The sequence below is a fragment of the Nansenia antarctica genome (genome assembly GCF_963989245.1).
Source record: "Nansenia antarctica genome assembly, chromosome: 3".
Taxonomy (NCBI): Eukaryota; Metazoa; Chordata; class Actinopteri; order Argentiniformes; family Microstomatidae; genus Nansenia; species Nansenia antarctica.
Genome location: NC_137688.1, coordinates 46,789,972 through 46,817,962, shown reverse-complemented (window position 1 = coordinate 46,817,962; position 27,991 = coordinate 46,789,972). Strand labels below are relative to the sequence as shown.

The following is a 27,991-nucleotide window of genomic DNA, read 5'->3' as shown; positions in this document are numbered from 1 at the left end:
CACTGACCTCACAGATGGTGCAGTAGTGGGCAGGGTGGTCCCTGTTCCTGGGCTGGAGGACAGTCTCCTTCCCTGCCAGAGTAAGGGTCTCCTTCACTGACTGACACTGCTTCAGCGTCCGCAACAAGCAGTACCTACAAGCACACGCACAGCACGTTGTTACACATGCATAAACGCAAAACATACACATACAGGCCTATGACGCACACGCACAAGAATCAACATACAAGAGGAGAGGTGGTCACAAGTAAGTAAATGCACTTCCAGTATGAGACGGAGGCGCATGGACAAACACTCACTTGATCATCTCAAAGAGCTTGTGGTCAGACACTTTGATGTTGCGTGCCATGTTCCAGGAGAGGTGCACCATGGGGACCATGGACTTGACACTTTGGAGCTTGTTCCACTCGTAGCGCTCAACGGCCAGCTTGTACTGGTGCGCTGAGAACGGAGGAGGAGGAGGAAGATGATGTGTTAAAGTTTCCCACGATAACCGTAATACTTGGGTATATGATCCAATAGGAGCTTTGAAAAGGTAGCTAGGCTTTTGATGTGTGAACACTAGATGGTCTCTTGCCTTCTCTACCACAGCACAGCAAAACAATATATTGTGAAATCTGTGTAAAGTTAAGCAATACAGAGACTTATTTACTAGTTGACGAGCTAAGTAAAACATTTTTGAATATATATATTCTTTTTTTTTTTTTGAGAGAGAGAGAGAGGGGAATTCAAGCACATTCAATGACCGATGTCTATTTTCAAAAACTTTTAAGACCTTGATTTTTTCCCCCTGAAATTCACAAACTTTCAAGGATTTCTAGGACCCATGGGAGCCCTGTGTAGTGTATTGTGTGGTTTTAGGTATTATTTGCACAGCTCATGACGCCAGCGTACCAGTGAGGGGTCCCACGTTCCAGGCTATGTTGTTGCACCAGCCGATGGCCTGGACCCAGTGCACCGTGCCCGTGTTGAGCCACACCAGGTCCCCGGGCCGCTGGATGAAGCGGTACACAGGGACGTCTGCCTCGTACAGGTCCTCCAGGTTGGGCCACCACGACCCCATCAGGAAGTTGATGTTGTTCCTGGACGAGGAGGGTGGGAGAGAGTTAGGTCTGGGAGTGGTTTGTCACCCACCGTGTCCATTTCCCGTCTCATTGACCATTTCTCAAAATACATTTTTCTTACTTCCTCCTTTACACCTTTACTGATTACATCTTTACTTTATTTATCCGTATAGTTTTTTCCCCCCTCTCAATCACCTTTTAAATGTAAGTTGTTCTTGTTTGAAAAGAGGCTATGACCTGTCTAACAACTGTATGTTAATACCTCTGTCTCATCTTTTCTCTCTCTCTTCCATTGACTGACAGCATCACAATTGTTTAAACCATCATCACAGGCATAATAGTACCGTATTTTCCGCACTATAAGGCGCACTTAAAAGCCTTTAATTTTCAAAAAAAACGACAGTGCGCCTTATAACCCGGAGCGCCTTATATATGGATCAGTTGGTTAATTGGTTGATCCATACTGGTTGTACACGGCGCTCAAGGCGCTCTGTCAAAATGTTTCAGTACGACTGGTAAACTACAAAGCCGCACCGCTTGCAGCATTACGGTAATCAGTAAACACCGGTGTTGTGCTTCCTCACAGTCCCACACCACTTGTGTGTGTATAAAGACCCCAAGTAAAGAAGACTAAACAGAGTTTCCGAGGGAACAAAGCGAGATGGCCACAGTTACTTAGAGGACAAACTCGAACAGTGGGTTGTTGAACAGAGAGCAGCAAGTAGAAGCGTCTCTACAGTCACTATTCGAATGAAGGCAACAGCGCTAGCACGGGACATGAACATCGATGAATTTCGAGGCGGTCCTTCTTGGTGCTTTCAACTTGAAGTTTTAAAATACCCACTCGATATAATAAACAACAGTTTAACGATCACTAAACACTTATAATTTGTGTATTGGATTCATTATTCTCGTTTGCCGGAGGCTACCGGTAAGGGAGGGTTGACTTGTACATACTTTCGTTTTAGCTCGTGTTCAAAAGCAAGAACTGTGTGTTCATCTAGTTATGTGTAGTTATGTGTTTTTAGCATGTCGATGTTCTCCCAGTATGTTGTCATGTTATTAAAATACAGTTTAGACCTTCGTAGCGATGTGTTTTGTTAGCAGCGTTCGTAGCTGTGGCTGCGTTCAGAGTCACTTTTCTCCCATTCAGTGTTTGAGGTGAACCAACATTCAAATACGCCTGTCGTGTTCAATCTTTCTCTGATTTCAATGTATGACACATCATTTGAAAGCTTACAATCTGTAGTTTAAGCATGTGTAAAAACTGAAAAATTACGTTGCACATTTCACCAGGAGCTGTCACATATTGGTTGTTGGTTATAATTGTATAGCCTATTGGTTGTTTTCTTGTGTTGTTTTCTTGTTTGTAGTCTACTACTTGATGTATTTTTATCAGCTGTTAAATCACCACAGCGGTTAATCCACTAATAGAGATAATACCAGATTGAAAATGCTTGTAGCTAACTACTCTCTATATCTCGTGGTCGCAGCTATTGCGAATTGCTATTCACGCGAGTCAGCTGTGAATCACCGCAGGTCCTTGACGCTTGTTGCAAAAATGGATGACGAACGGCTGATACTTGAGGTGGAAAAATATATATTTTTGACAGTGGAGCAGGTAGAACGTTGACGGAGACAACGCTCAGGTGGAGCATGGACAACGGGAAGTTGACACAACACCGATGGAGAGGTGACGCAACGCAGTAGGTGGAGCTTGGGCGTAACGCAACCCCAGTCAAACGTTTGACTGCAGTATTTTCTATTCTATGCGCCTTATAATCCGGTGCGCCTTATAATCCGGTGCGCCCTGTATATGAAAACAGTTCTAAAATAGGCCATTCATTGAAGGTGCGCCTTATAATCCGGTGCGCCTTATAGTGCGGAAAATACGGTAAATTGATTCTCACTTTTCACAGAAGTCACTCATCACCCCCCAGTAGGGCTCGGGCACAGCAAACCACTCGCAGTCCCCTGGACCAATGTTGATGTTGACGGAGCAGAAGTTATTGTGCTCCTGATGACCTGAAACACACAGACGGGAGGGGTTAAAAGACTGGATGTACCCAAAGCCTTCATATAAAGTACACAAGTCTTGTGTGAGTGTGTGTGTGTGCATGTCTTATGAGGAAAGCTGTCTGTGTATGCATGGGCCTTGTGTGCATGTGTGTACCTGGTATCCTGCTGCCCGGCACCTTCATGTAGAGCTGGACTGTGTTCATGCCTAGGATGGTGTGTCCTACGTGGCTGAGCAGGTTCCCAGCCGAGACGACGCGGGCGAACGCAGGCAACTTGCTCAGCTCCTGGAGCTGTAACTTCCACCTGGGGAGAGACAGACAGACAGGCGGGGGGAGAGACAGACAGACAGGCGGGGGGAGAGACAGACAGACAGGCGGGGGGAGAGACAGACAGGCAGGCGGGGGGGAGAGACAGACAGACAGGCGGGGAGAGAGACAGACAGGCAGACAGGTGGGGGAGAGACAGACAGACACGCAGGCGGGGGGAGAGACAGACAGGCAGGCGGGGGGAGAGACAGACAGACAGGCGGGGGGGAGAGACAGACAGGCAGGCGGGGAGAGAGACAGACAGGCAGGCGGGGGGAGAGACAGACAGGCAGGCGGGGGGGAGAGACAGACAGGCAGGCGGGGAGAGAGACAGACAGGCAAACAGGTGGGGGAGAGACAGACAGACACGCAGGCGGGGGGAGAGACAGACAGACAGGCGGGGACAGGTCAGAGGACGCAACACAGTAAAACATCTTGGCGTGAAAAACCAGTCCAACATGTCAGACTGAACTGTCCTGTACTCACTCATAGGTTTTGTTTTACAAAGTTAGTTCTCCAGCACAGCATGGCAATCTGAACCTGGCTGAATTAGCCCAATAACGTATATATCTGGTACCAACTGCATCATATAAGATGTATAGAAGAAAGCAGGTTGATCCTATACCAAGCCAACCAAGCCAACCCCTGGTCCATAGACCACTTTGGAGGAATCAACGAGATGAGGATTTTTTCTTTTAGGTGAAGCGTCCCCAATTCTAGCCGCTCTATATATATAAAACAGTACACAGCAATCCACACAAAAACACCAATCCAATCCCCACTTACTTTCTTTCGTCCGACACGTCTATGTTAGTCCCAAACTTGATGTGCTTTAAGGGACCCTTCCTCTTGCGTGCAGCACTGAACAGTGGGGAGAAGTCAGCATTAGTACCGTGATATTTAGTGATCAGCTAGCGTAAGGCCTCAGCAAGTGTGGAAGTGGCTCTCACCTCTCTGCTGACGCCGGCTCCGTTTCCGAGGGCTCCTTTAACGCTTTCTTCTCGTTCTCCTCCTGAAAATCAGGTGGTCATATTAAAACAAGCAGAGAGAGATTGGTGTGTATTCTCCCCCAAACCACATCAAAGAATCCATTGCTTTTCTTAAACTATTTTTTATTGTTGTTTTTTTACTGACTGTGCTTTTGTTTTTACTTTTTATTGATCTATCTATTCTTGTTCTCTCCATAGAATGTAGTCAATATTAACATGAAGTCCTATTGGACTGTTGGAATGTATTGTGTGCGAGTGTGTATCACCGCCCTGCGTGTGTGTGTGTGGTTTACCACTCACCCGTAGTGACTCCTGGAACGAAGCGGCCTGATACTGGGCGTATTTGGCGATGGTGGTGTGCGCGCGGCCACTCTCACAGCGCCACATCTTCCTGGTGCCGCTCAGGTCCCAGTTCTCGTCAGCGGGCTGAGACAGCTGGGTACGGACCTCCAGCAGGTGGTCTGGGTTGGCATCCACCAGGGTCTTAGTGGAGAACAGTCCCAGGTCTGAGGAAGGAGGAGAAATAGAGAGCCAGATGGGGGAGGAGGGGGGGGAAGAGGGTGGTGGTGGTGGGGATAGAAAAGGGAGAGGGGAATTAGAGCCTCAGCTACATGACGCACACAACACAAAATAAAGTAAGTAAGTAAGTAAAGCTTTATTTATATAGTGCCTTTCGTACATAAATGCAACTCAAAGCGCTTATATTGGAAGTTTTGGAAATATTGGAAATATTGGAAGTTAGGTGTTTAAAATGCAGGGATATATTTAGGGAGTGGAATATTACAGAGTCAAAATACAACGGTAACACACCCTAGTCTATTTCATACAGCTGACAATTCAATTCTACACAAGTAGGAAGTCTGTGAGTTCGACACAATACATGTCTATGCTCAATAGGGCTGGGACGACGCGTTGACGTAATCGACTACGTCAATACGTCGACTTGCGTAATGTGCGTTGCAAAAAAAATATACAGCTGCAATTGCCGCACTGCGCCGACGTGGTGGCGGGGGCGCTGTTTCGCAAATAAGTTAGCTTTCGTTTTTGCTAGCGAAATAGCTGATAGTATGTTGACTGCTCAAGGAGAATACATATTTGAAAGTACAGAATGCCTGAGAGCCTTATATTGCATTATATTACATTATATTTTGAATGGTCATCTGGTGCCTGAATATTGTGTTTTCCTTCACATAAATAATGACATTTCCACCATAAATTGATGCAGAAAGGGCACAAATTGGTGCATATCAATTCACCAGAATGCAAGAAATTAAGTGTTTGATGTTTTAGGATGCCTCATTTTGAGCCAGGAAAAACCCTGATGGCCATGTTGGCATTCAAGTTGGCTAAACATAGCAGTGAGTCTGCCCTGTGTCTGGGGCTGTTTGACAGAGGCAGTTACAGTAGTAGTAGTAGTAGTAGTAGTAGTAGCAGGTCGCCGAATTAAAGGTGTCTGTGTTTAATTGCGGGCCCACAGACAGCCCCCATACATCAGCTGATCATTTAAAGGGGCGGCCGTCTGAGTAATGTGCATGTCACACGCTGCTTTGTTTTATAAGAGCAGCAGCTATTACCCAGAGTGCTTTATAAAGACACTGTTAAACAGAGAGAGACAATACAGCCATTATTTTGTGGAAAATTAAGTGATACATTAATCGAACAGTAAAAATAATAATCGGTAGACTAACCGAAAAATAATCGCTAGATTAATCGTTAGAAAAATAGTCGTTTGGGACAGCCATAATGCTCAATGATCTTTTGAGTCCCAGTCCACAGAATAAACCTCTGTAACAGTCAAAACCAAGACAGGCGAGTAGATTTGGCTTTCGAGCGCAGTATTCGGGTCAAATACTTGAAGCAGAGCTGGATTTAAAGTTAAATAATGGGCACCTGAAATACATTCTCGTATCTAAAGTATTTGACCCAGCAGGGTGTAGAATGTGAGGAGTTAGAGTGAGGGGACGAGGAGGACACTCACCCAGTTTAAGGGCCCCTGCTAGCCCCCTGATGACCGTGACGGGGTTGGAGGGGTTGGTGCAGAACTGGTGCAGCGGAGGGAAGAACGCGTCCCTCTTATTCTCCAGCTGTCGACAGACACACACACACAACAGGGTCAGCAGAGGGGTCCATCAGTCAGGGAGTGCTGCGTCAAATCAACTTGACCTCCACCCTAACCTTCCCGATTTTTTCTTTTGAACATAGCAGATAGACAATGGCCATGGTGGATCTGATTCCTTACTGTACATGTCAGGGGCATGACTACGTAATACATGTCTATGAATGTTCCAGAACACTGTGCCCCAGTTGCCCTGGTCCCTGCTCACATAGATGCTGGGCGTGGGGGGGTTGAGCTTGTCCTTGGGCAGGGCCGGGGAGGGCGGAGGGGGCAGGCGAGGAGGGGGACACTTGTCCAGCAGGATGCTGCTGTTCGACAGACCGTTCTTGCCCAGGTTTCTGAGAAAGAGAGAGAGAGAGACACACAGACAGAGAGAAAGGGACAGACACAGAGAGAGAGGGAGACAGAGAAAGAGAGAGAGAGAGAGAGAGAGGGACAGACAGAAAGAGAGAGGGAGGGACAGACAGAAAGAGAGAGAGAGACAGACATGGACAGAGAGAGAGAGAGAACAAAGCTTGGTTAATGTGGTATTCTGCTGCATGTGTGACAGCGTTGCACTGCGTTTCACTGTTCTATAATGCCTTATTTTACATTTATTCTACAATTATCTTTTACCAACATATGCTTACAAATCACTACAGTCTAATGATGGGGCTAAGAAAGACCATCATACATTACAATGCAGTCTTCACATTTTCTAAATGTGCCATACAGTACAGAGTGACCGCACTGCAGAGTAATATGCAGGAGGAACAAAACAGCAGAAAATGTTCCAAAACGAAATAGAAAAATAAGCTGCATCTTTTTGTACAAGGTCCGGTGGAGCCTCTTCAGTTTAATTATGTTACCCTTTTGGTAGACGCCATGAAAAGGCCTGTAAATGGGCTCTACCATTACTACCACACACTGGAATCCAATAGAAGACAGTGGCAGTGGACGCTGTCAGAACACTGATCAATTCAATACTACCACTTTCCACCAGAGGGAGACATATGCACAATTGTAAAGGCATACATTTGTTATGGCTCCACCTCGCCTTCTAGAGGCCTTGGGGAGGAAATGGGCTTTAACCATGAGACCCTAAAAAGTCCTGCCAGAATAGCATTCATATACAGAGACAACAGGGGCCTGGGGGTGAGTCTGACCTGCAGGCTTTGAGCACGTCTGTGGAGCTGGGGTAGATGGACACGGAGGAGGACGATGAGGAAGGGGTGCGGGCGTGGGGCGGCGTGGCTTTGCGACACGTGGCGGGGGGGTCTGCCTTCAGGGGGCTCTGGGAGTCCTCGGAGATGCCGGCCTTGCCGTTGCCGTTGACCGTGGGGCTGGCTGGCGTGGTGGTGGTGGTGGCTGTGGCGACGGTGGCGGGGCTGTGTGTGCCAGGCGGCGCGTGCTCTGTGGATTTGGGCGAGGGGGTGGCGGTGGACATGGCTGAGATGGGCGAGGAGGCGGCCGAGCCGCCGGCGTGGGGGGGGGGCAGCGGGCCGACGTGGGCCGCCGGGTGGATGTTGTTGACCTTCTTGTGGGGGGCGGCGGTGGCTGTGCCCCCCTCCGCGTGTCTGTCGTCACCCCTCTTCCCTGCGAGCAGGGCGGAGAGCTGAGGATTGTCTGAGCTGAGCTGAGCGCTGTGGCTCGCCCCGTCGCTGTCCCCCGCGGCAGAGTGGACATGATTGGATAAGCTCTCCACCGCCGCCGCAGTGCTGTTGGCCGTCGTCGCGGGCCCCTCCCCCTCCCTGCGTGCGTCGGCGGGGCCGTTGCCGAGGGGCGTGGTGCTCTCTTTGGTAGGGGGGGCGCCGGATGCTCCACCTGAGGTAGCAGAGTGAGTGGGAGGGGGGGACGGGAGGTGGTTGAGAGCCTGTTGCCGCGGCGATGGGGCGCCGGCCGGGGCGGGGGAATGTCCAACCTGATTGTGGGGGGCGGCGGTGGGCGTTTGGGGGTGCGGGAGAGGCCCTTCGCCATTAGGGCCCGTCCAATGTGGACCGGAACCTTTCTGAAGCCCCTGCAAGGAGAGAGAGAAGAGAGTACACACTGTTAGCAGAAATCCAACACATGGTAGGCCTTCGTTTGCACTTAGGACATTCAGAGGCCTGTCCTGAGGCCAACTCTCATATAGATCCAGCTAATAAGCCTATAATTCCCAAATGAATGGTAAAGATTCAATTAAATTAGACTATGCCTTTCCCTATCATTGAGATGGGAGGTAGATGGCTGGATCTAGACAGATAGGATGGGACGTGGTTTTAACTGAGCTGTTGGAACATTTCACTGTCACCACAGCTCAACATCCAGTTCCAAGTGGTCTTTGGGGAAAGAAATGTGCACAAATAAGCAAGAAAATAGCGGACCAAAATGTCAGACCAGAAAGTAATATGTCCTAGTGATGAAATACTACAACACCCATAGTGCTTTGCAATTATCAGCCAGCTACTGATGATTCACGTTAGTAAAGACAAGTGACGCAGTGATGCTTATGAATGCAAATAAACCAGGCAGCAGCCAATAAGCTCCATCTTCCTCCTCAAAATCTTGTGATGACCCCCCAACAACTTCAGTCAGGGTAAAATCCTCAGACTACTAGCTTTTGATGTAAAGAACACATTTAGAAGCTTCACATGCCCACACATTCATAAGGTAAAAAAAACTAAAACGTGTCCCTTTAAGGTATGAAAACAAGATAGCGCTTGGATTTTAGGGTAAACAATTAGTGGTCTGCCGATCTTATTAATACTCTTATCTGTATTTGCATATGTTAATAAGAACTTGAGTACTTAACACACCCCAATATAATAACCAAATCTTTTTTTTTAGTTACTAAGTTTTCCATAGTAAGCACAGTAAGGACACCACGTCCAAAGTCCAGAGCGCATCTCAATAGTCTAAAGTGGCTTCCTCTCCTTCCCTTCCACATCGACACGGATCAAAAACAGCCAGCCAATATGGCGGAATGCTGGAAAACGGGGCGAAACAGCTTGGCACACAAAGGTGGATAAAGACTACAGAGAAGGAAGCCACTTTAGACCGTTGGTACGGGCCGACATGGGGCTACGAGACATCCGGGGGGGCGTCTGACCTGAGTGGAGTTTAGGTGCAGGGCCCGGCGCGCGTCCTGTGATTGGGTGCTTGTGCAGGTGTGAGGTAGTAGTGCGCCGGGCTGCAGGTAAGGCACGTCTCCGTTGGGTCCTGTGACCATCGCCAGGTGATTATTAGTCATACTATTATTGCCCACGGAAAGGGGGACCGTGTGTCGGTGTGCGCCAGGGCTGGATGCGAGGGGCCCGTTGGCCAGTGGTTGAGACAGAGGGCAGGGGGGCCGCGGTGCACCCTGGGGGGGGAGGTGAGGCCGGGAGGGGGGGAGGCTGGGGGGAAGAGAGTTTGTGGTGGGGCCGTTGGGGAGGGAGGGGCGCAGCTGTCCCGAAGCATTCTGTCGCATCTGGAGGAGGGGGGGGACGGGGGGGGGGGGGGACAGAACACATTGAGGGTTGAGACGTTAGTCTTAGGTGATGACATGGCATCAACAACAACATTTCCAGAGCAATCTGTTGAGCTGAACGTATACACTTCAGTCAACGGCCGCGTTCGTAAATTCGCCAGAGCACACACTGGGTTCGACGTCATAAAGGGACCAAGTAATTTGATTGGACAAGAGGCATTCACGTGGACGCTCCGGCGCTCTGAGCTAATTTACGAACGCGGCTAACATAGCAGAATGGCATTGTAGTCCTAACACACGAACAATAAGAGTCAAGAGATGTCTTGATCAATTAACTTTATACTGCTGGTGGAACTTGATACTGCTGCTGTGTGTGTGTGTGTGTGTGTGTGTGTGTGTGTGTGCAGCACTCTTTACCTGCTGCTGGTGTTGCTGCATCAGGTTCAGTTGTGCCTCGAGCTGGTCCAGCATCTGCAGCTGCAGGGGCTTCAGAGTGGCCCTGTTACTCCTCAACTGTTCCAAGAGCTGGGGACACAGGAGAGAGTGAGTGTGTGAGAGAGAGAGAGAGAGAGAGAGAGAGAGAGAGAGAGAGAGAGAGAGAGAGAGAGAGAGAGAGTGAGTGTGAGAGAGTGTGAGAGAGTGTGAGAGAGTGTGAGAGAGAGAGAGAGAGAGATCGTGCCTACCTGTAATTTCTGTGGCGATAGGTACCAGTTGGGTACGGGCTGCTGTGCTGGATTACTGGACCAGGAATCTGGCTGACTCTGAAAATGAGCGGTTGAGAGAGAGTTACAACCAGAAAGGGTTCTTCAACTTGTCTCTGTAAGAGAAGGTTCTAGGTAAGATCCTTCTTCAAAAATACTACTGCCTCTGATCTGTCAGAACAGGAGCTGAGCAACCATGGTCGCAGTGGTAATACAGCCTAACGCCATGTGGTCCCAAAAAGCTGTCCCAGTATCAATTCTACCTCTTCTACCCTCTTCTACCTGGGACCGATGTCTCCAGCTGACACACAACTACGTCACATCTCGTTGGGTTTCCATTTGTGAAATAAGGAAAGGGCGACATGCAGGCCAGCGCTGTGGCTGAGGCCCAGGGCTGGGTACCTTGGCTGGGCTGGAGGCCCTCCTCCTCTTGGCAGGGCTGGACTGGTCCTCTCCCTGGCCCACGGGGCCCACGTGGGGGGGTAGAGACTGGCTCGAGGACCCGCCCTCCGAGCTGTGCTGGGGCTTCGATGCCTGGAGAGAGGGGGAGGACGGGAGAAGGGGGAGAGAGAGGGAGGGAAAGAAGAGCAGAGGGGTAAAGAGGGAGAGAGTGTGAAGGGTAGCAGGAGAGGAGATTGAGGCATGGTGAGAATAGTAGTATGGGGGAGGGAGGTTACGATGTGGAGAGATGCACAAAGGACGGGGGAAGAGTGGGTGGAGGGTGGCAAGAGAACAGGGATAGCAAGGGAGTAATGGAGAGCAAGAAAAAAGAGAAGATGGAGAGGCAGTTTGAGACAGAGAGAAAGAGATGACAAAGGCGAGAGACTGCTGTGATGCCGTGTCAACACTTCAACACACACACACGCGCATACTCCTGCATTACCAAAATAAAGGTTATCATTATATCTGTGTAAAATGACACGCTTCAAAAGTTTTCATGTCGTGTGCAGTATGGAATTGACAACATCTCATATCCTAACTCGCCACACTAAATCACCATTAACCATCTTCATCAACAACAACTGAAAGAAACATTGCCATTAAAAAGGCAAAGCCAGGTCATAGCAAGCACATTGCTATTCTGCATTAAAAAAGTTGTATTGACTTGTTTGGAAGCAGCAACAGACCGCTCTAAAAACAAAAAGAAGCAAAGTCGCATATTCAAATCATCAAAAGCATCGCAATCTATTCTTACCTTGGAAGTAATCTATGGGCCGAGTTAGACTGTAACAACCAACATGCAACTTTCCCGACTATGATAGTGTAAGGTGAACTTTGTGTGGTGTAAATGGCATGCCAACATTTCGTCAACTTCAAACACTCCTTGAACACTCCACACACTGAAGCATATTGCTTTATACCTGGCAATGCTAGCACAAATATGAAACACTAAAAGTTACGTTGCAGTTGCAGTCACTCCTGGCCCATAGAAAACTGACATGTTGTCGCCACAAAACAGCAGTTCCATGGCTACAGACACCACAACACCACCCCCACCCCAAATATATCTACATTTGAGGGGGAGCTTGGCCGTGTACAATGTGATGCTGAAAGATTACATTATGCGGCAACTGAACAGTTTAATTCAATGTATTGTACAATGAACACACACACAAACACAAAGTAGATGTTCTCTGTAATGAAGGTGAATGGATGGTACTGTGACAATAGGGGGCACTGCTGGGTTCGGCGGCTGCAGGGCACCAAAGGTCACTAGAGAGGAAGAATGTCAACAAAACCAATGGAAAAGCCTGGAACTATTCTACAGTGGCACAACCTCACCAATCACAACGACCGTTCATGGTTCCATGTCTGTCCGAACATTGAGAAATCAGTGTATCACAAAGTAAGTGATACAACTAAAATCATTATCAAAATAGTTTTTATTTTCTCGTAAAAATGTTCAGTGGACAGACTTGAGTTAAAGCTAAATAAGGCAATAAAAGTAAAACAAAATAAAAATAAAGAAAAGAAAAGAAAAAACTTAATGAAGTCAACTAATTTGTGTTTTAAGCAGCAATGCCATAATGCTAAAGGGAATGGATAGTGGTTAGTGAGGTTGGCCCGTGTCTGTGTAGGAGGTGTTTTGGGGGTGGGGGAGGCAAGGAACACTTCACTTAACCCCTCAGCCATAACAAATGCCTTGAGCAGTCACAACAATAAATGTTGACACTCCATGTCATAACATTTATTCGTCATGTCATATGCAGCTGCATGGGAGGTAACCATGACCGGTTTACTGCTCCACTAGCGAAATGTTTCAGCTTTAATGACCATTACCAAAGTGCTACTCCCTGATGAAGGCTATAGCAGCTAAAGCGTCGTTTGGTTTTGTTGTCAAGATAATTGAAGCACTTGAGAGCAGCACATGCACTGTGCAGGCATTTCTTTTCGCATTTCATAGCTCAATGACAATCAATCATGACTTTTCCACAGCTGTGATCAGAGCCTGATTGGTACTTATGCCAGGGCTCCCTTGCAAAATCTTCTACCGCAAAAGGGAATAGGCTGGATAAATAAAATGGCTGCTTTAGGGTATTTGTTATGGCACTTCAGGCCTGACGGCAGAGAGCTCAGGTGAAGGGTTACCCGTTTTGGGGGTGTGTGTAAAGGAGGTTGTGTGTGCGTGTGGGGGGGGTGGGGAGGGGAGGGGAGGGGGGGGGGTTCTATCTGGTCTCACCTGCGGTGCCGTGTTCAGGCCTCCCTGTCTGGAGGTAAGCTCTGCTGGGATTGGTAGACTCCAGGCCTCCTCAATAAGAGGAAGCATTTTACTTTTACTCTGAAGACTAGTGAGCTGGGGATTACTCAACTGAGCCTATGGAATGGAAAACGCGTGAAAAGAAACATTTTAATGACCTTAAAATGAGCCGTCTATGATTCAAATTGTATTTTCTTTGTGTCTTATGCTTGGCATTTTCAGTGATTCCCATCAGCTGGTCACGATGGAATATCTTTGGCAGGAATGCTAGTCTAGTTAAGTGTCTACCAAACAGGGAAGTCATGGAGGCTTATATTTAGTGTGTACTTATTGGAATGATTTACACAAAGATAATCACAACAATCCATTAAAACAAACCATCATGTTGTCTTAATGCCATGAAATTATGCTTCAATTACTGGTGAGAATGTTACCTCATTCATACATAAATGAATGAATGGGGGCGGGAGGGAGGGGGGGGGGGGAAGAGAAATCATGTGTTGCTTCTCAAAGGAATAAATCAAAACAGGTCACACACAGACACATGGGGGTGTGGACTGGAGGAGTCCCTCTTTAACGGGTGAGAAAACACACATTCAATTGCCTGCCCTCAGGGTTCCGACAGCTGTGGCTGCTGAAATCTTTAATGTCCTCAGAGCAGAATCAGGCAGCGCTGGTCTGAGGTCTCTGAGGCCTCAAACCCCCCCTGTGTGCAGATCTGTTACTGAACCCTAGTAGTAAACTTGCGTTCGACTCATCTGATCAACAAATTGATCGATATTGTAGATCAACTTAGAGACTGAGTGGTCAAAGAAAGAATCAACACACAGGGTAGGCAGGCATGAGGACAGATTTGACACCCATCGCTCTGGAAACCTCTTGCTGCCGCCATAGCTCCTGTCAGGTCACCCCACCCCCCTCCCTCCCATTCCCTCCCTCCCTCCACTTTCTCCTGCCAATTCCCCAAATCACCCTTTAGCCCAAGGACAGCTATTGCAGATCTAAAAGGATCGGTTGAGTTTCAGCAATATGGTGGAAACTCTACCTAGCTTACCAGAGGGATTATTCTCTCAGATCTACAAGTGTCTTGGGGCAGGGACTGACAACATGTTCTGGACCAGAGTTGCCCATCCCCAATAGTGTAGTCCCCGAGGTAGAGCCTATTTTACCCTGGTAATCTCTTACCCAATCCCACATCCACTCTAGCCCCTACGACCCTTGATGTCGTGTTGATCTAAAAGGATTGGACACATATTAGCAATAGCTCAAGCTTTCACTCTGATAGGCTTGGGGGGGGGGGTCATTTTACACTCTTGATTATACCTATCCAATCATTTTAGAGCCAACTCCACCAGTAGCCTAAAGGTAGGGTTCTTGTGGTTGATTTGGGGGACTTTTGGCGTCTCCTTTTCTTCTCCCCGGCGACTCACCTGCAGACATTTGATGCGTTGCGTGAGTGCTGCAGTGTTGGTGCAGGCCTTGCTGCGCGTGGCGTTGATGTAGCACTTGATGGCGTCGTGCGGCTGGCTGCAGGACTCGTATAGCGTACCCAGGTCCATCCAGGCGGCCGCGTGGCCGTGGTCCAGCTGCACCGCGCAGATGTACGCCTGCAGAGCATCCATGGGCTGGTTCTGCTGCTGGTAAAGCACACTGGGAGGAGAGACAGGCAGACAGTCAAGACAAAAGTCAGGGAGAGGAGAGGGTTTAAAAAGACAGAGAGGGGAGGAGAAATGAAAAGGAGGGAGGGAGAGAAATGCAGAGATGAATGCAAAAGAAAGATGCAACATTTGACAGGGGGAGCAGAGGGACGGAGGGTAATTTGCGAGAGGGAGAGGTTCAAAAGGACAGAGACTGATGGCGGGTTCTTACCCTATTGAACACCATGTGTCTGCACTGGCCTCTGATTTGTCTATGGACTGCCTGTAGGAGATGAATGCATCCTGGACCTTTCCAATACTGGAGTAGCACCTTGAGTAGTCACCACAAAAACGGTGACAAAAACAGTTACGCATTTACTGAACAGCAATAGTCTGATACATGAGAGGTGATATCAATAGTTCTGATAACACACAGCTGCTATTAAGGCACACAGACACACAGACACACACACACAGGCGCACACGTTCATTACCTGCCAAGGAAGTACCAGGACTGTCCAGAGTTGGGGTCTGCCTCCAGTGACTTCTGCAGACACTGGATGGCATAGCTGTCCTTATTGGCTCTGTCTCCTAGCTGCTCCACTGTGTGGTGCATCCAGCCTAGAGGAGGACGTCGATCAATCAAACCATTACTAGATTTTAATGGTGCAAGATTGACTGATTACTGCTATATCTCTGGCAATATATTGTTTTTTCCAGTGGTGAATTGAAAACCAGCCGAGGAGTAAAATAAATAAACCAAATCTTTTAAGCATTCAAAATTAATATCTATCTATCCACTCATTTCATTTATCAAATCACTAAGTCAATCGTTGTAGTCTGGCTATCCGGCTACTACTCAAGTAGTCTGGATATCCAGTGTAATTATTTGACACATTTTCCTATCCTTTATCTATACAGGTTGACGTATATATATATATATATATATATATATATATTATTTTTTTTAAACACTTGTGCATGACATCCCTGTCAATCAACAATAGCGCAATTAGTTCATTTGTCTTACCTAGCTGCTGCAGGGTAGTGGCCTTCACCTGTGCCGAGAGATTCTCAGTCTGCAGAAGGCTCTCATATGCCTCCTTGGCAGCCCGGTATCTCTTCTGCAGAAAAGGGAGGGAGAGAGATAGACGGACAGACGAGGGAAATGGGGAAGAGGAAGGACAAAAGGAATGAAACCAAGGTAAAATTCTGTAATTGGGAGAGGCTCATCATCTCTCTCCCTTAGAGCACAACAAGATCTGTGAGTGTCTCTGCATTGAGCCATCTGCCGCTGAATGAATGAATGCAGCAACAGATCTGTGCTTCTGACACAGCAAGAAAAAAAAGAAAAGCACGCAGCACAGATTCTAGCAGCGTCAGGGCAATAGCTACGGTCAGATTAAGAGGTGCTTCAGCCAAGACACAGCATGAGGGATCACACTGGCATACGAAAGTGAGAGCGAGCAAGAGAGACTCTCCTGTTGCCATGGCAACCCCGTGGAACGGCCGAGAGGAGCCCATCAAACCCCCCCCCCCCCCCCCCGCGCGCGCGCGCCACCCCCCAACCGGTGCGTCGATCACAACAGAGGCACCAGAATCAATTCACTGCCTACACATCTTGTTAACCATCTACCGTAATAAATATGGTTGAACAGCTAAAGCAATGTTGATTCCTGTACAGCATGGCTTTGAAGGGAAAGAGAGGAGATACAAGCAGATCTATAATTGAGGATAAGCAGAGGAAAGGACGAGGGCTTACCTGAATCTCATACAAATGAGCGATGTGGAACTGAACTGTGAAAGGAAAGAGAACAAATTGGGATTCAGCAAGGGTCGACATTCAGCGTTCCGTCAGAAAAGAAAAAAAAGTTAGCACAAAAAGAAAGATGTGTTTTGGTTAATCCAATGTTGCCATTGTCGGTGCTGTGTGTAAGAGATGAGCTGCTAATGATGCCTCCCGTGGAAGCTTCCTTTGTCCGTAGTGCTGCGGTGTCTCTGAGCACACTGAACAAACCTCACCAGACGGAGACACAGAGAGAGGTGAGACTGCCCTTGATGTGCCTGTGTGTGTGTGTGTGTGTGAGTGGGAGGGGGGAATGAGAGCGTGTGCCTGTGTGTATGTAAGAAAGAGCCTGTGTGAGTGTGAGAAAGAGAGAGGGGGAGAGAGAGTGCGAGTGTGTCTCCTCATCCAAAAACATAATCGCAAACACTCTGGCGGAATGGGTATTGGGGTCTCCTAGGTAACGGATTCCAGGCGATATGAAATGGGAGGGCATGTGAAATAATAATCATACGGTGTGTTACGTATTCTGGCTTATTGCCATTCCTTCTGACTGCAAATGACTATACTCAGAATCACACTTTCCTACAGAGGTAGGTGTATTTGGGGCTACTTTCGCAAACCCTGATTAAGTAAAGGGATTGTTTACTACTTTGACACCTTGTATATTTTTAGATACATCTCATATGTTGTGGACTGATCCAGATAGTTTAAGTATCTTGGATATTTAGCGATATAATATATAAAGCAAATTGCTCGCTCAAGGTGGCCATATAGTTTTGATTGATTGAGAATGTTTATTTTGGTCCCTTATACAATTCACAATACATATATTTTAAAAATGTACACAGTCACAATGCGTACCAGGACCAAAAAGGTGAAGGCTGAAGCCATGGCTTATTGCGCCTACCCTTGTTACATGCATGTTTTCTTTCCCCATGAGTGCATAATCAAAAACAACAACAACATTTCACTTGCGCATCTTAACAGAAAACTCAAAAGTAACAAACAAAAAACCATATTAACGCATGAGTGGTTTTTCCCATTTTTACATGAGTGGTTTTCCCCATAGGTGCATAATCAAGACATAGAAACATTTATAAACAACATTTTACTTACGCATGTTAACAAAAAGTTCAAAAATACCAAACAAAAATGATATCTATACCTCTGTTCTATACTTGTCAATCATCCTACTTTTTAGTAATTTTTTAAATCCTTTTAGTGTACTACACATTTTCATTTCCTCTTCAAAGGTATTCCATAAGTTAACTCCCTTAACTGTTATACATCTTTGCTTTGCATTTGTTCACATAAACATACATATTCCTCTGAGTTCGTAATTACTTTGTCTAACTTGAAACAGTCTCTGGATACAGTCTGGAAGCATCTTATTTTTTACTTTATACATTACTTGTGCCACTTAGTGGGAGAAAATAGGGGAGGGAAGAGGGAGTGGAAACATTGTCATCTGTGATTTTGGAAAAAAAATAATTTTATGTGCTATAAATACTGTATTAGATGTGAGGGTGTTTAGTTTGGCAAGTACATTTTTGTACTCCTAACAACGCATGTAAAAAAAAAAATTTCTATAAAGGTAATCAATCCATAGTACTTACTTTCAGCTTTGGACAAAGTGCAGGGGTTGGAGTCAATCAAAGCCAGCTGAAAATGCTGTGGAAACACAAGGGTAAAGGTACTTCACATTACATTTCCACATTCTTCAAAACTTAACAGTAGTTGGTACAATATACATTTGTGTTTGGTTTTTATGCAAGTTCTGTTCCATGCTTCTACAAGTGCACTCTGAAGTGCAGCTAAAGCCACTATCAGAGAGAGAGAGGTGTGAATCCTCATGTCTTCCCAGGTCTGCGGGGAGTGGACAGTGATGTTTCTGTTGGAGCCATACCTTTAGGCTTGACTCGTAGTCTGTGTTGACCTTGAACATGAGGCCCAGGCGCAGGTGGATCTCCTTGGCCCGGGAGAAACTGGGGTCGATGTACAGCACCTCCTGGAACGCTTTAATCGCCCTGAGAATGAGAAAGACAGACAGAGGGAGAACGGAGGAGGGAATTAAGTGGGGAATTAGAGAAGGGAGGAAATGAAAAGGCATCAGCAGTTCATCAGTAAGAGAGTCTAGCTCTGCACTCCAAGACAAACGCTATGACAGCCATTGCACAATGTCCCTTCACTGGTGTACAATAACTATGTCCTTACAGATAAGAGTGTATTCACACTAGACTGTAAATATTAATGACGCGTCATGACAGACTCTTATATTTCACTTTCCATCTGCAACACACAACAGATCACCATGGAAACCACACATCTCTCCCCATAACAGATTGCATAACATGATTGTTATCTATTGGTTAACTGTTAACGTTTATAGACAAGTATTCCCAACTCTTGATATAGGTATTACTCACCACTGAAACGCATTGTAATGGAAGTAGACCATGCCCAGGCCATATAGAAAGGCAGCATTCTGGAGGAGGCAGACATAGGCAACCGTTAAGACAAATGGGAAGTCAATAAACTCACTCACGCACGCACACACGCACTCCCCTGCAGAATGGAGACCCGCAAGGCAACTGTCTGAATTGGTATTCATTATGGGGTCACACATTTCAACAACATGCAATGGAAACAGCACCAATTAGTACGAGATACATTTACTTAACAGTCTTAAGTAGGCTAGTTTGGTTAAATAATATTGCACTGCATGGTGTGTCTTATGCATGGGGCGCCCCTGATGAAAATAAGCCTTGTCGTTACTTTTATAGCTAAATGTTAATTAGTGTTCATTATGGCTGTCAATTAGATGGAGTCCTAACATTGGCCTATGGGCTACTCACTTGGTGAGGCTCAATGTAAACAAAGATAAATGCTGCCATCAAATCTCTATTCGACCAGAGAAAGGCACAGAATGAGTGCAATCTGAAAACCAAAACCACACTTCCCACCAGATAAAGCTGAAATCGTCACCACACACACTTCCTATGTTTGATATCACAAGTAACTTGAACACTGAATATCACAAGTAAGCGTGACCAAATATTTTCCCTGCCAGGTCTAACCAAGGATATTGAGCACAACACCATAGTAGGCGTAGAGTGGAACGCACCGCAGGCAGAGCTAAGCCGTAGCCAAGCATGTGTGTTTGTTTGTGTGTGTGTGTGTTTATATTGGTGCATGCTAATTTCAAGTATTTTCTCACCTTCCAGTAGTCAGACTGTAAACTGTAGTACCTCTGGTATGCTGATAATGCTATAATAGTAGAGAGAAAGCAGAGGCATTTAACATTAATGACACATTCAAAACTAACAGAAAATCTCTGTAGGACAAAAATAAATGTAATGAGGAGACAGAAAAGGGGGAAGAATAGAGAGGGAGATGAGGGGGGGAAATGGAGAGTGTGCAAGTTGAATAAAAGAGTGAGAAGTGAATGAGTCAGAATAAGTGTGTGTGAGAGAGAGAGGAGTGTGGCTCACCTTTAGGGTAGTCCTCCAGGAGGAGGTTGAAGTGGCCTAGCTGGCAGAACAACTCAGGCTCCACTTTTCCTTCAGCTTTCAAGATGAGAGAATCGTAGCAGCGGACAGCCTGAGGACAAGGAGAAACTTGGATTGAACTCGTGTTAAGACTGAAAAACAATCACTATGATTTGTCTTGCAAGATAACCTTAAATTCCTTCTAAAGTGAAACAGAAATTCACTTAGAATCTATTGACCCATTATTATTCGCCTTCCACTGAAATGATAGATGGTATTAGACGCACATTCCTGCATGCACAACGGTGGCGTCATAAAAGTTTCACACACACACACACACACACACACACACACAGCTGTTGAACAGTTGCACAAGTGACCTGATGATACCCATAAAGGCATCAGTGTTTCCTGCACTCTGGGTGACAGTTCTCTGGGGAATCTGCTTCTGAAACAGCACACCGGAACGTGCACACAATTGCTACTACAAACCAGGGAAGACTCCCCCATATGAATATGTTTGTGTACACACACACACACACACACACACACACACACACACACACACACAACTTATTGTACATGACAACTCTCTGATGTGTGTGTGTATCTGGGTGCTTACAAAAACTGGCTTTCGCGCACACACACATACGTGCACCACTTAAACTCAAAACATCAAGTCTTCACTTGCACTTTGTACACACAATGTACATTTTGAGTAAATACATCAACAAGCAGTTTATTTCTAAAGCAGTTGATTTCTATTTCTGTAATATAAGAATTACTTTCCATGAGAGCATTATTATTATTTTATTTTTTTCTTAACTACTATAAATCATTTACAGAATCTTCTATGACAACAAAAACAAACAATTAATAAAAGAAACAAGCCTACATGTTGTTTTGGTTATCATAAGGTAAGACAGGAATTCTGCATAGGCCTATTCATCATAATCAAGGGGTAGCCTATATTTAATTATACATTTCTGAAAGTATAAGCCGTCCATAGATTGTTTTGAGTTATGAATTTGCATCAAACAGGCAAAATAGCGGTGTTTTCCAATCCAGATCAACCCAAATCAAAGTCGATGTCTCCTTGTTGAAATTAAAACTACTAAAAGTCACACAAAAACCCAGGCTGTCGTTAAGACGATAATCTCGTTCCCAGCCACTTGTATGTCGCCTAAATGCTCGGAAGGTCTGGTGGACAAAACGCATCAAACCAGAACAATCTACCGGTCAGAGACATTGTCATAAGCCCTGTCCGGACGGCATATAAATTACCTGAGGACCTCGGTAATATTTGTTTTACCCTAGGACCCCAGTGATTTTAATGACCGATCCGGATGGAATAACAAATCTCCATGCATGTTTGCGTTTCGCGTGCAAGTTGCCATTTAACATCACAGAAGAAGAAGCTGTTCCCGCCGGATATTTTGTCAGACCCACAACACAACGCACGTGTAGCAACAACAAGTCATTTGATTGGACAAGAGGCATTCCATGACTGCTGATCAGATTTCCAGAGCGAATTTACGAACGCAGCCGACACCACTCGCAGACTCGTTTTTTTTCATAACACGAAACTTTACGTTTTAAAGTACCCACTCGATATAATAAACAGCAGTTTAACGATCACGAAATACTCATAATTTGTAAATACTTTCGTTTTGGGATGTGTTCGTGTTTGGCCCTGTGTGAGCATCTAATTATGTGTAGTTATGTGTTTCTAGCATGTCGATGTTCTATCAGAATGTTTTGATGTTATTAAAAAGAAGATGAATGGCTGAAATGGCGCAAAGCGGGGAAAAACTATCTAACTATCGAGATCTAAAGTCTCGAACGATTATATTTCAAAACAAACTTTAACTCCCCGAGGGCTCATTCATTCATTCATTCATTCAAGGACCTTCGCCTGTACAGGGGTGTGGAAAACGAAGGTTTCTGCCGAATGCTGCTAACACTGGAACCACGTTATGAAATATCAGTTAACAGATATTGGGATGTATCGTTGATGAATTTTCTCTTACAATGTATAGATTATCGGGGGGGGTAATATTGTACGGTTATCAATACGTCAGTTACCTTGCGATTCCCACCCCTAACTTCATCCCTGTGTGTTGTCAGATACCGTGATTTATAGAGTGCTAGATCCAGACCATACAAACTGCACAGTTTACAAGCTAATGTTAGGTAAATTCGCTAGAACTGGTTCAGAAGAAGAAATCAGTCCATCGTCACTTACATCGTCGTCGTCGATTAACCTTTTAGGTGGTTTGGTTATCCGATAGTGGAGATTCAAGGGAGTTAATAATGTCATCCACATCCATTGTTTGCACAGAGCTACCCCGGTCAAAACGGTAAATTCTAGTATTAATATCGCGCAAAATCATGCAATGCGTACCAATTACTGACATGTCAATCCGGACGGTAATAAAATTACCTGAGGACCTCAGGGTTTGCTGAAACACAGTAGGTAATTCCAGCCGGAATAATTACTGGGGTCCCCGGAGTAAATCACTGACATGGTCGGTCCGGACGGGATAAAAATTACCGATTTACCCCAGGTAAAACATATATTACCGAGGTCCTCAGGTAATTTATATGCCGTCCGGACAGGGCTATAATCAGCTTCTTCTACGGTATCAATCAATCCATCAATCAATCGTCTTCTACAACCCCTCCCCCCCTAGTGCTTGCACTACACGTGCGTTCACAGTCATGTGATTTGCTGAAATCAGGTAATGACTCTTTACTCAGTCATAGCCTGGGGGGCGAGGTTAGACGTGAGTACGTAATCATGCAAGGGTGGTCACGTCACCACAAAGGAGAGACACAAATGATAAGGGACCCAATCTCCCAAGTTCAAATGAGCTCCATATCCCGGAGGAAAAAACACACCCGTTTCAGTTTCAGCAAAACATAATTGCAGAGCACTTTAAATAATTCCAATAATTACGGGCCAATGATTAACCTGTCAGAATTACAGATTTTTCTCAGAAACGTGTGTGTGTTTAGGGGTGAAGGATCAAGGACAATGTCCAGTTCTCCCACGTCTAGACTGGCCGTAAAGGCACAATATGGGATTTGTCCTGCTGTTCAATGGTCATTTTATTCATGACATGGCCTACCTACTGATTCTAGAAAAATCACTGATGAGCTCTGTACAACTGCCTCACCATATAACCCAAAATAAGGTTGTCACATAGTCCGATAGCTTTGAAATATGTTTAAACTAGGCTGTCAATGTTACCGTGTTAAAGATCGTGGTTAATTTGGAAACCTTAACACGGTAAACAAAAGTTTACTTGAATTAATCATATTATAATATACATATTAGAACTACAGACATTAGACGGAAGTCAGTTTACGATTCCATTACAGAACCTCCTTCAGCAAACACAAGTCAGGATGGCTGAGTGGTCTAAGTCACTTGGTTCAGATTGCAATCTCATCTTGACGCATGGGTTCAAATCCTGCTTCTGGCAACTTTTTTTCTTTCTTTCTCCATAATAGAAAATACGGTGGACCCACTGCTTACACGTTACTAAATATGAAATATGGTGGAACCACTGCTTACACGTTACTAAATATGAAATATGGTGGAACCACTGCTTACATGTTACTAAATATGAAATATGGTGGAACCACTGCTTACATGTTACTAAATATGAAATATGGTGGAACCACTGCTTACATGTTACTAAATATGAAATACGTTGGACATACACGGTAATACTCGTTCAGTGGACCACTGACCAACAACAAGTGTTGGATCGTCGCAAATCTGAAGAGCCGCTCGTTTTGTGTGTTTGAGCGAATCCCCCTTCCTCTCAAGGCTAAAGTGGTCTCAAGAACGAATGGTATAATTTAACCTGTGTCCTTCTTAGTTTATGTAGCTGAAGTATAAAAGTATACTGTATTCTGTGATAGCAATTTGAGAATGAAAATAACAGTGATCGGTTTGAAGAAAAAAAACTGTCTTAAAGCAAGACACATTTTGTCAGACTCAACTGCTTGGAGATGACTGTAATTCTCTGAAGTACTGAAAGTCTGAAGAGCGCTACAAAACCAACCAGTGGTCAGAGATATAATACATTATAGTAGGGATGCACCGAAATGAAAATTCTTGGCCGAGGCCGAAGCCGAATTTAAGGAAACACTTGGCCGAATACCGAATACCGAATGTGTATCGGCAGTTTTTAATTTTATCATTGCATAAACTAAATACATTTGGCTTTTTATTCATGCTTCTCAAAGAAAGAAATTGAGATTGAAAAAAAAAAACTTTTATTGAACATTCCAGCAGACATCAGTCTATCTATACCAACAAAGCACAATAAATAAAATAAAGATGCTGCGAAAAAGATGAGTATCTAAGAACTCTCCCACACTCTCACTGTAAACACTCATAATGGGTGTAAAAGGTGTCCTTTGTTTATTTATATATCTATATATTTATATCACTGAATATCTTCAACAAATTGCACTCCGTGTTCACACTGTAGAGAAAAAATGCAGTGCTACAAAAATAATAATGAACGAATCTAACTCAATGAAATGTCCGTGTTCAGTTTATGAGAGATCCAGATCGGATCAGTATAGGTATTATCTTCGCCACTAGATGGCGCTGGAACTTCATCAAAACACGCCCACTATTCGGTGGTAAACATTCGGTGTTTTCACACATTCTTTTCACACATTCGGACGGATACCGAATGTGCTTTATTTTTGCGATATTCGGCCGAATACATTCGGTGGCCGAATGTTCGGTGCATCCCTACATTATAGTAGGGCTGGGTATCGCCACTGATTTCCCAAAACGATTCGATTCCGATTCACAGCTCCCGATTCGATTCGATTCACGATTCGATTCGATGCCGATTCGATTTAGTTACAATATCAATTTTCCTTGAATATGAAGAGATTCTCAGAACTAATGCTATAAATGGTTCAAGGAACCCTATAACATGTAGCATTGTTAAACATATCAATGTTTACATTAAGAATTGACTCCAAAGCAGTTACATGAATGTACTTCTTATTGGAACATAAATGAACATCCTTGACCAACATTTTGCTAAATCAGACACTACAAAAAGTGCTTTTTAACGTGCTTTACTGCAGCCAGTGAAAATAAAGGGGCTACAAACATAGCCTATCGGTAAACAAGACATCACATATCCCTCAGGACGGTCTCAAATAGCTTATTTGCATAATATATATATACAAAATAAAAATGTGCAAAACTCAAACGAAAATAGTGCAATAGATGAGGGTATTTTGGGGAACAAAAAAATACATTGTAAACTAGGGATGCACCGAAATGAAAATTCTTGACCGAGGCCGAAGCCGAATTTAAGGAAACACTTGGCCGAATACCGAATACGTATCGGCAGTTTTTAATTGTATCATTGCATAAACTAAATACATTTAGCTTTTTATTCATGCTTCTCAAAGAAAGAAATTGAGATTGAAAAAAAAGAACTTTTATATATAACTTATTATAACTAATTATCGGGGGATTTAATCTCTACTGCTTTCCAGGGTTCAAGTTAATGATATTCATGATTTGTCTCTACATAGGCTTCAGAAAGTATTTAGACCCCTTCACTTTTTTCACTTTTTTGAATAGATTTGCCATCAATCCACACACAGTACCCCATAATCTAAGTAAAAACGTTTTTTAATGTTTGCAAATGTATTAAAATGTAAATACAGAAATACCTCATGTACATAAGTATTCAGACCCTTTGTCACTCTTAAAATTAGGTCAAATGCTAAATGTCTTCAACAAGTCATTCAACAAGTTGAATTGAGTCCACCTTGTAAGGATAATAGTTCATGTTATTTCAGAATGAATATCTTTTGTTTTTATAGTCTCTGGTTTGCATAGAAACCACCGCATGATACAGCTGCATGTCATAAACTCGTGTAGAACAGCTGGGAGTCTGAATATGTTTTCAACAAGGCAACAACTCTGCTTCTTCCGCTACGACTGCTAAGCTAACTAGCTAGATGAGTGTAAGGTTGCGTTCGTAAAGTCGCTCTGAGAGCGCTGGAGCGCACACTGGGCCCGACGTCATAGAGAAACCGAGTCATTTGATTGGACGAGAGGCATTCCACGAGTGCTGATCGGATTTCCTGAGTGAATTTACGAACGCAGCCAGTTTTGAAAGCGCGTCGCCTCGCGCCGCGCGCCTGTTGAGAGTTATATTTAATTGTATTGCGTCATCAAAACACGGCCACTATTCGGTGGAAAACATTCGGTGTTTTCACACATTCGGACGAATACCGAATGTGCTTTATTTTGCGATATTCGGCCGAATACATTCGGTGGCCGAATGTTCGGTGCATCCCTATTGTAAACCATAATGTCCATGAAACTAAAGCCCTTCATTACTGCTTTCTCACTTTTTGGAGATTGGAAGATTTTATTCAGGAATAAACATAATTGGAAAATCAATGATTATTAAAATACTGTAGTATACAGTAACAATACGTTAGTGGAAACACCACAAATCTACGGAACCACTTATTGAGACATCACCCTGACGTGAAACATGGAAAAGCGGATCCGAAACAAGCCTCGCTGATAATGATGTCCATTGCTCTGGATGTCCATTGCTCTGGATGTCCAGCTGTCACACGTTATGGCAACTCTCTCTGCTGGCTGAAGTGAAGTTGCGATGTCACGTTTCACCTGCGCGGACTGGGATGTCTGGGACTATCACTTCACTCAACTGTTTGCGTGTCGGTAACACGTAGCGTGGATGTAGTACACTGACGAGGCTTCGAAAGCCAGCATTTTCGACAACGCTGTCCGGGCGTCAGGGTTTCCGTTAACCGGTAATTACCGGTCTTTGTCCGGTAAAATTAGTTGAAGTCCGACAAATGTAAAACTCTTCGGTCACAATGTCCGGTGAAAATAATTCCCTAAAACCCTTCTGCGCCGAAATGTACCTCCGCCGGCACCGCACACAACATTGTAATTACCGTAATTTCTAAACGGTTTGTGCTATCGGAAAAATTCCAACTGTCCCTGAAAGCTGAGATGTTGCACTTCAACCAACATATAGGGTATTACGGTAAAATGTGACGTGACGACATTCTCAGAGTCAGTTTACTCACAGTGAAGGCGGAGGAGGAGTTGTACTCCCGAGTCCGAGTAAGTATGATTTGACAGGCAGTTAAACTAAATGCCTTCCCAACCAGCGAGACCTGGTTATAGAAATGACGTTGTTTTATTGATAAAAAAAGGGTAAAACTGGAAAGAGAAAATAGAAAACTCACATTAATCCCAAACAATTTAACAAACTTCAGTTAACGTAATGTGGAGTCCGTTCATTGATCGATGCTGTCTGTTCAGTTCCCAGTGAGGCGCCCGTTCAGCGCTGGACATAATGGCATAGCGCGCATGCGAATCATGTTATATTATTATATATTGTATATAGCTCGCATCTAATCGTATCGGATGAGAAATAGACATTAAATGGCATATATAGGCCGCTACACAACAGTAATCACCGCGACAAACAGCTACCGTATTTTCCGGACTATAAGTCGCGGTTTTTTTCATACTTTGGCTGGTCCTGCGACTTATAGTCAGGTGCGACTTATATATAAATAATTCCTAATCTCTGACTGACATGAACTGACATACGGTAATCTCTGACTGACATGAACCAAGGAGTAACTTCCGCTAGCGCCTCATACACGATAGAATAGCCATTATACTTGACAATGTGGACATTAAACACG

At 44.9% G+C, this 27,991-nt stretch overlaps 1 protein-coding gene across 1 annotated transcript in view; it reads right to left on the bottom strand.

Annotated features, from left to right (window-relative positions):
• The window catches only part of LOC308152997 (lysine-specific demethylase 6A-like), a gene marked incomplete at its 5' end in the record, with an annotated part of 42,215 nt that overhangs the window by 1,538 nt on the left and 12,686 nt on the right, over window positions 1–27,991 (bottom strand). The window contains 26 exons of the mRNA XM_080526078.1: window positions 8–134; window positions 300–441; window positions 895–1,082; window positions 2,975–3,089; window positions 3,238–3,386; window positions 4,175–4,249; window positions 4,339–4,400; window positions 4,678–4,883; window positions 6,356–6,461; window positions 6,702–6,831; window positions 7,639–8,489; window positions 9,561–9,920; window positions 10,338–10,445; window positions 10,604–10,681; window positions 11,024–11,155; window positions 13,302–13,436; window positions 14,750–14,969; window positions 15,189–15,287; window positions 15,451–15,577; window positions 15,987–16,080; window positions 16,719–16,753; window positions 18,359–18,413; window positions 18,649–18,769; window positions 19,169–19,227; window positions 19,960–20,009; window positions 20,234–20,342. Coding sequence (XP_080382204.1) covers window positions 8–134; window positions 300–441; window positions 895–1,082; window positions 2,975–3,089; window positions 3,238–3,386; window positions 4,175–4,249; window positions 4,339–4,400; window positions 4,678–4,883; window positions 6,356–6,461; window positions 6,702–6,831; window positions 7,639–8,489; window positions 9,561–9,920; window positions 10,338–10,445; window positions 10,604–10,681; window positions 11,024–11,155; window positions 13,302–13,436; window positions 14,750–14,969; window positions 15,189–15,287; window positions 15,451–15,577; window positions 15,987–16,080; window positions 16,719–16,753; window positions 18,359–18,413; window positions 18,649–18,769; window positions 19,169–19,227; window positions 19,960–20,009; window positions 20,234–20,342 — 3,933 coding nt within the window. The remainder of the gene's footprint in view (window positions 1–7; window positions 135–299; window positions 442–894; window positions 1,083–2,974; window positions 3,090–3,237; window positions 3,387–4,174; window positions 4,250–4,338; window positions 4,401–4,677; window positions 4,884–6,355; window positions 6,462–6,701; window positions 6,832–7,638; window positions 8,490–9,560; window positions 9,921–10,337; window positions 10,446–10,603; window positions 10,682–11,023; window positions 11,156–13,301; window positions 13,437–14,749; window positions 14,970–15,188; window positions 15,288–15,450; window positions 15,578–15,986; window positions 16,081–16,718; window positions 16,754–18,358; window positions 18,414–18,648; window positions 18,770–19,168; window positions 19,228–19,959; window positions 20,010–20,233; window positions 20,343–27,991) is intronic.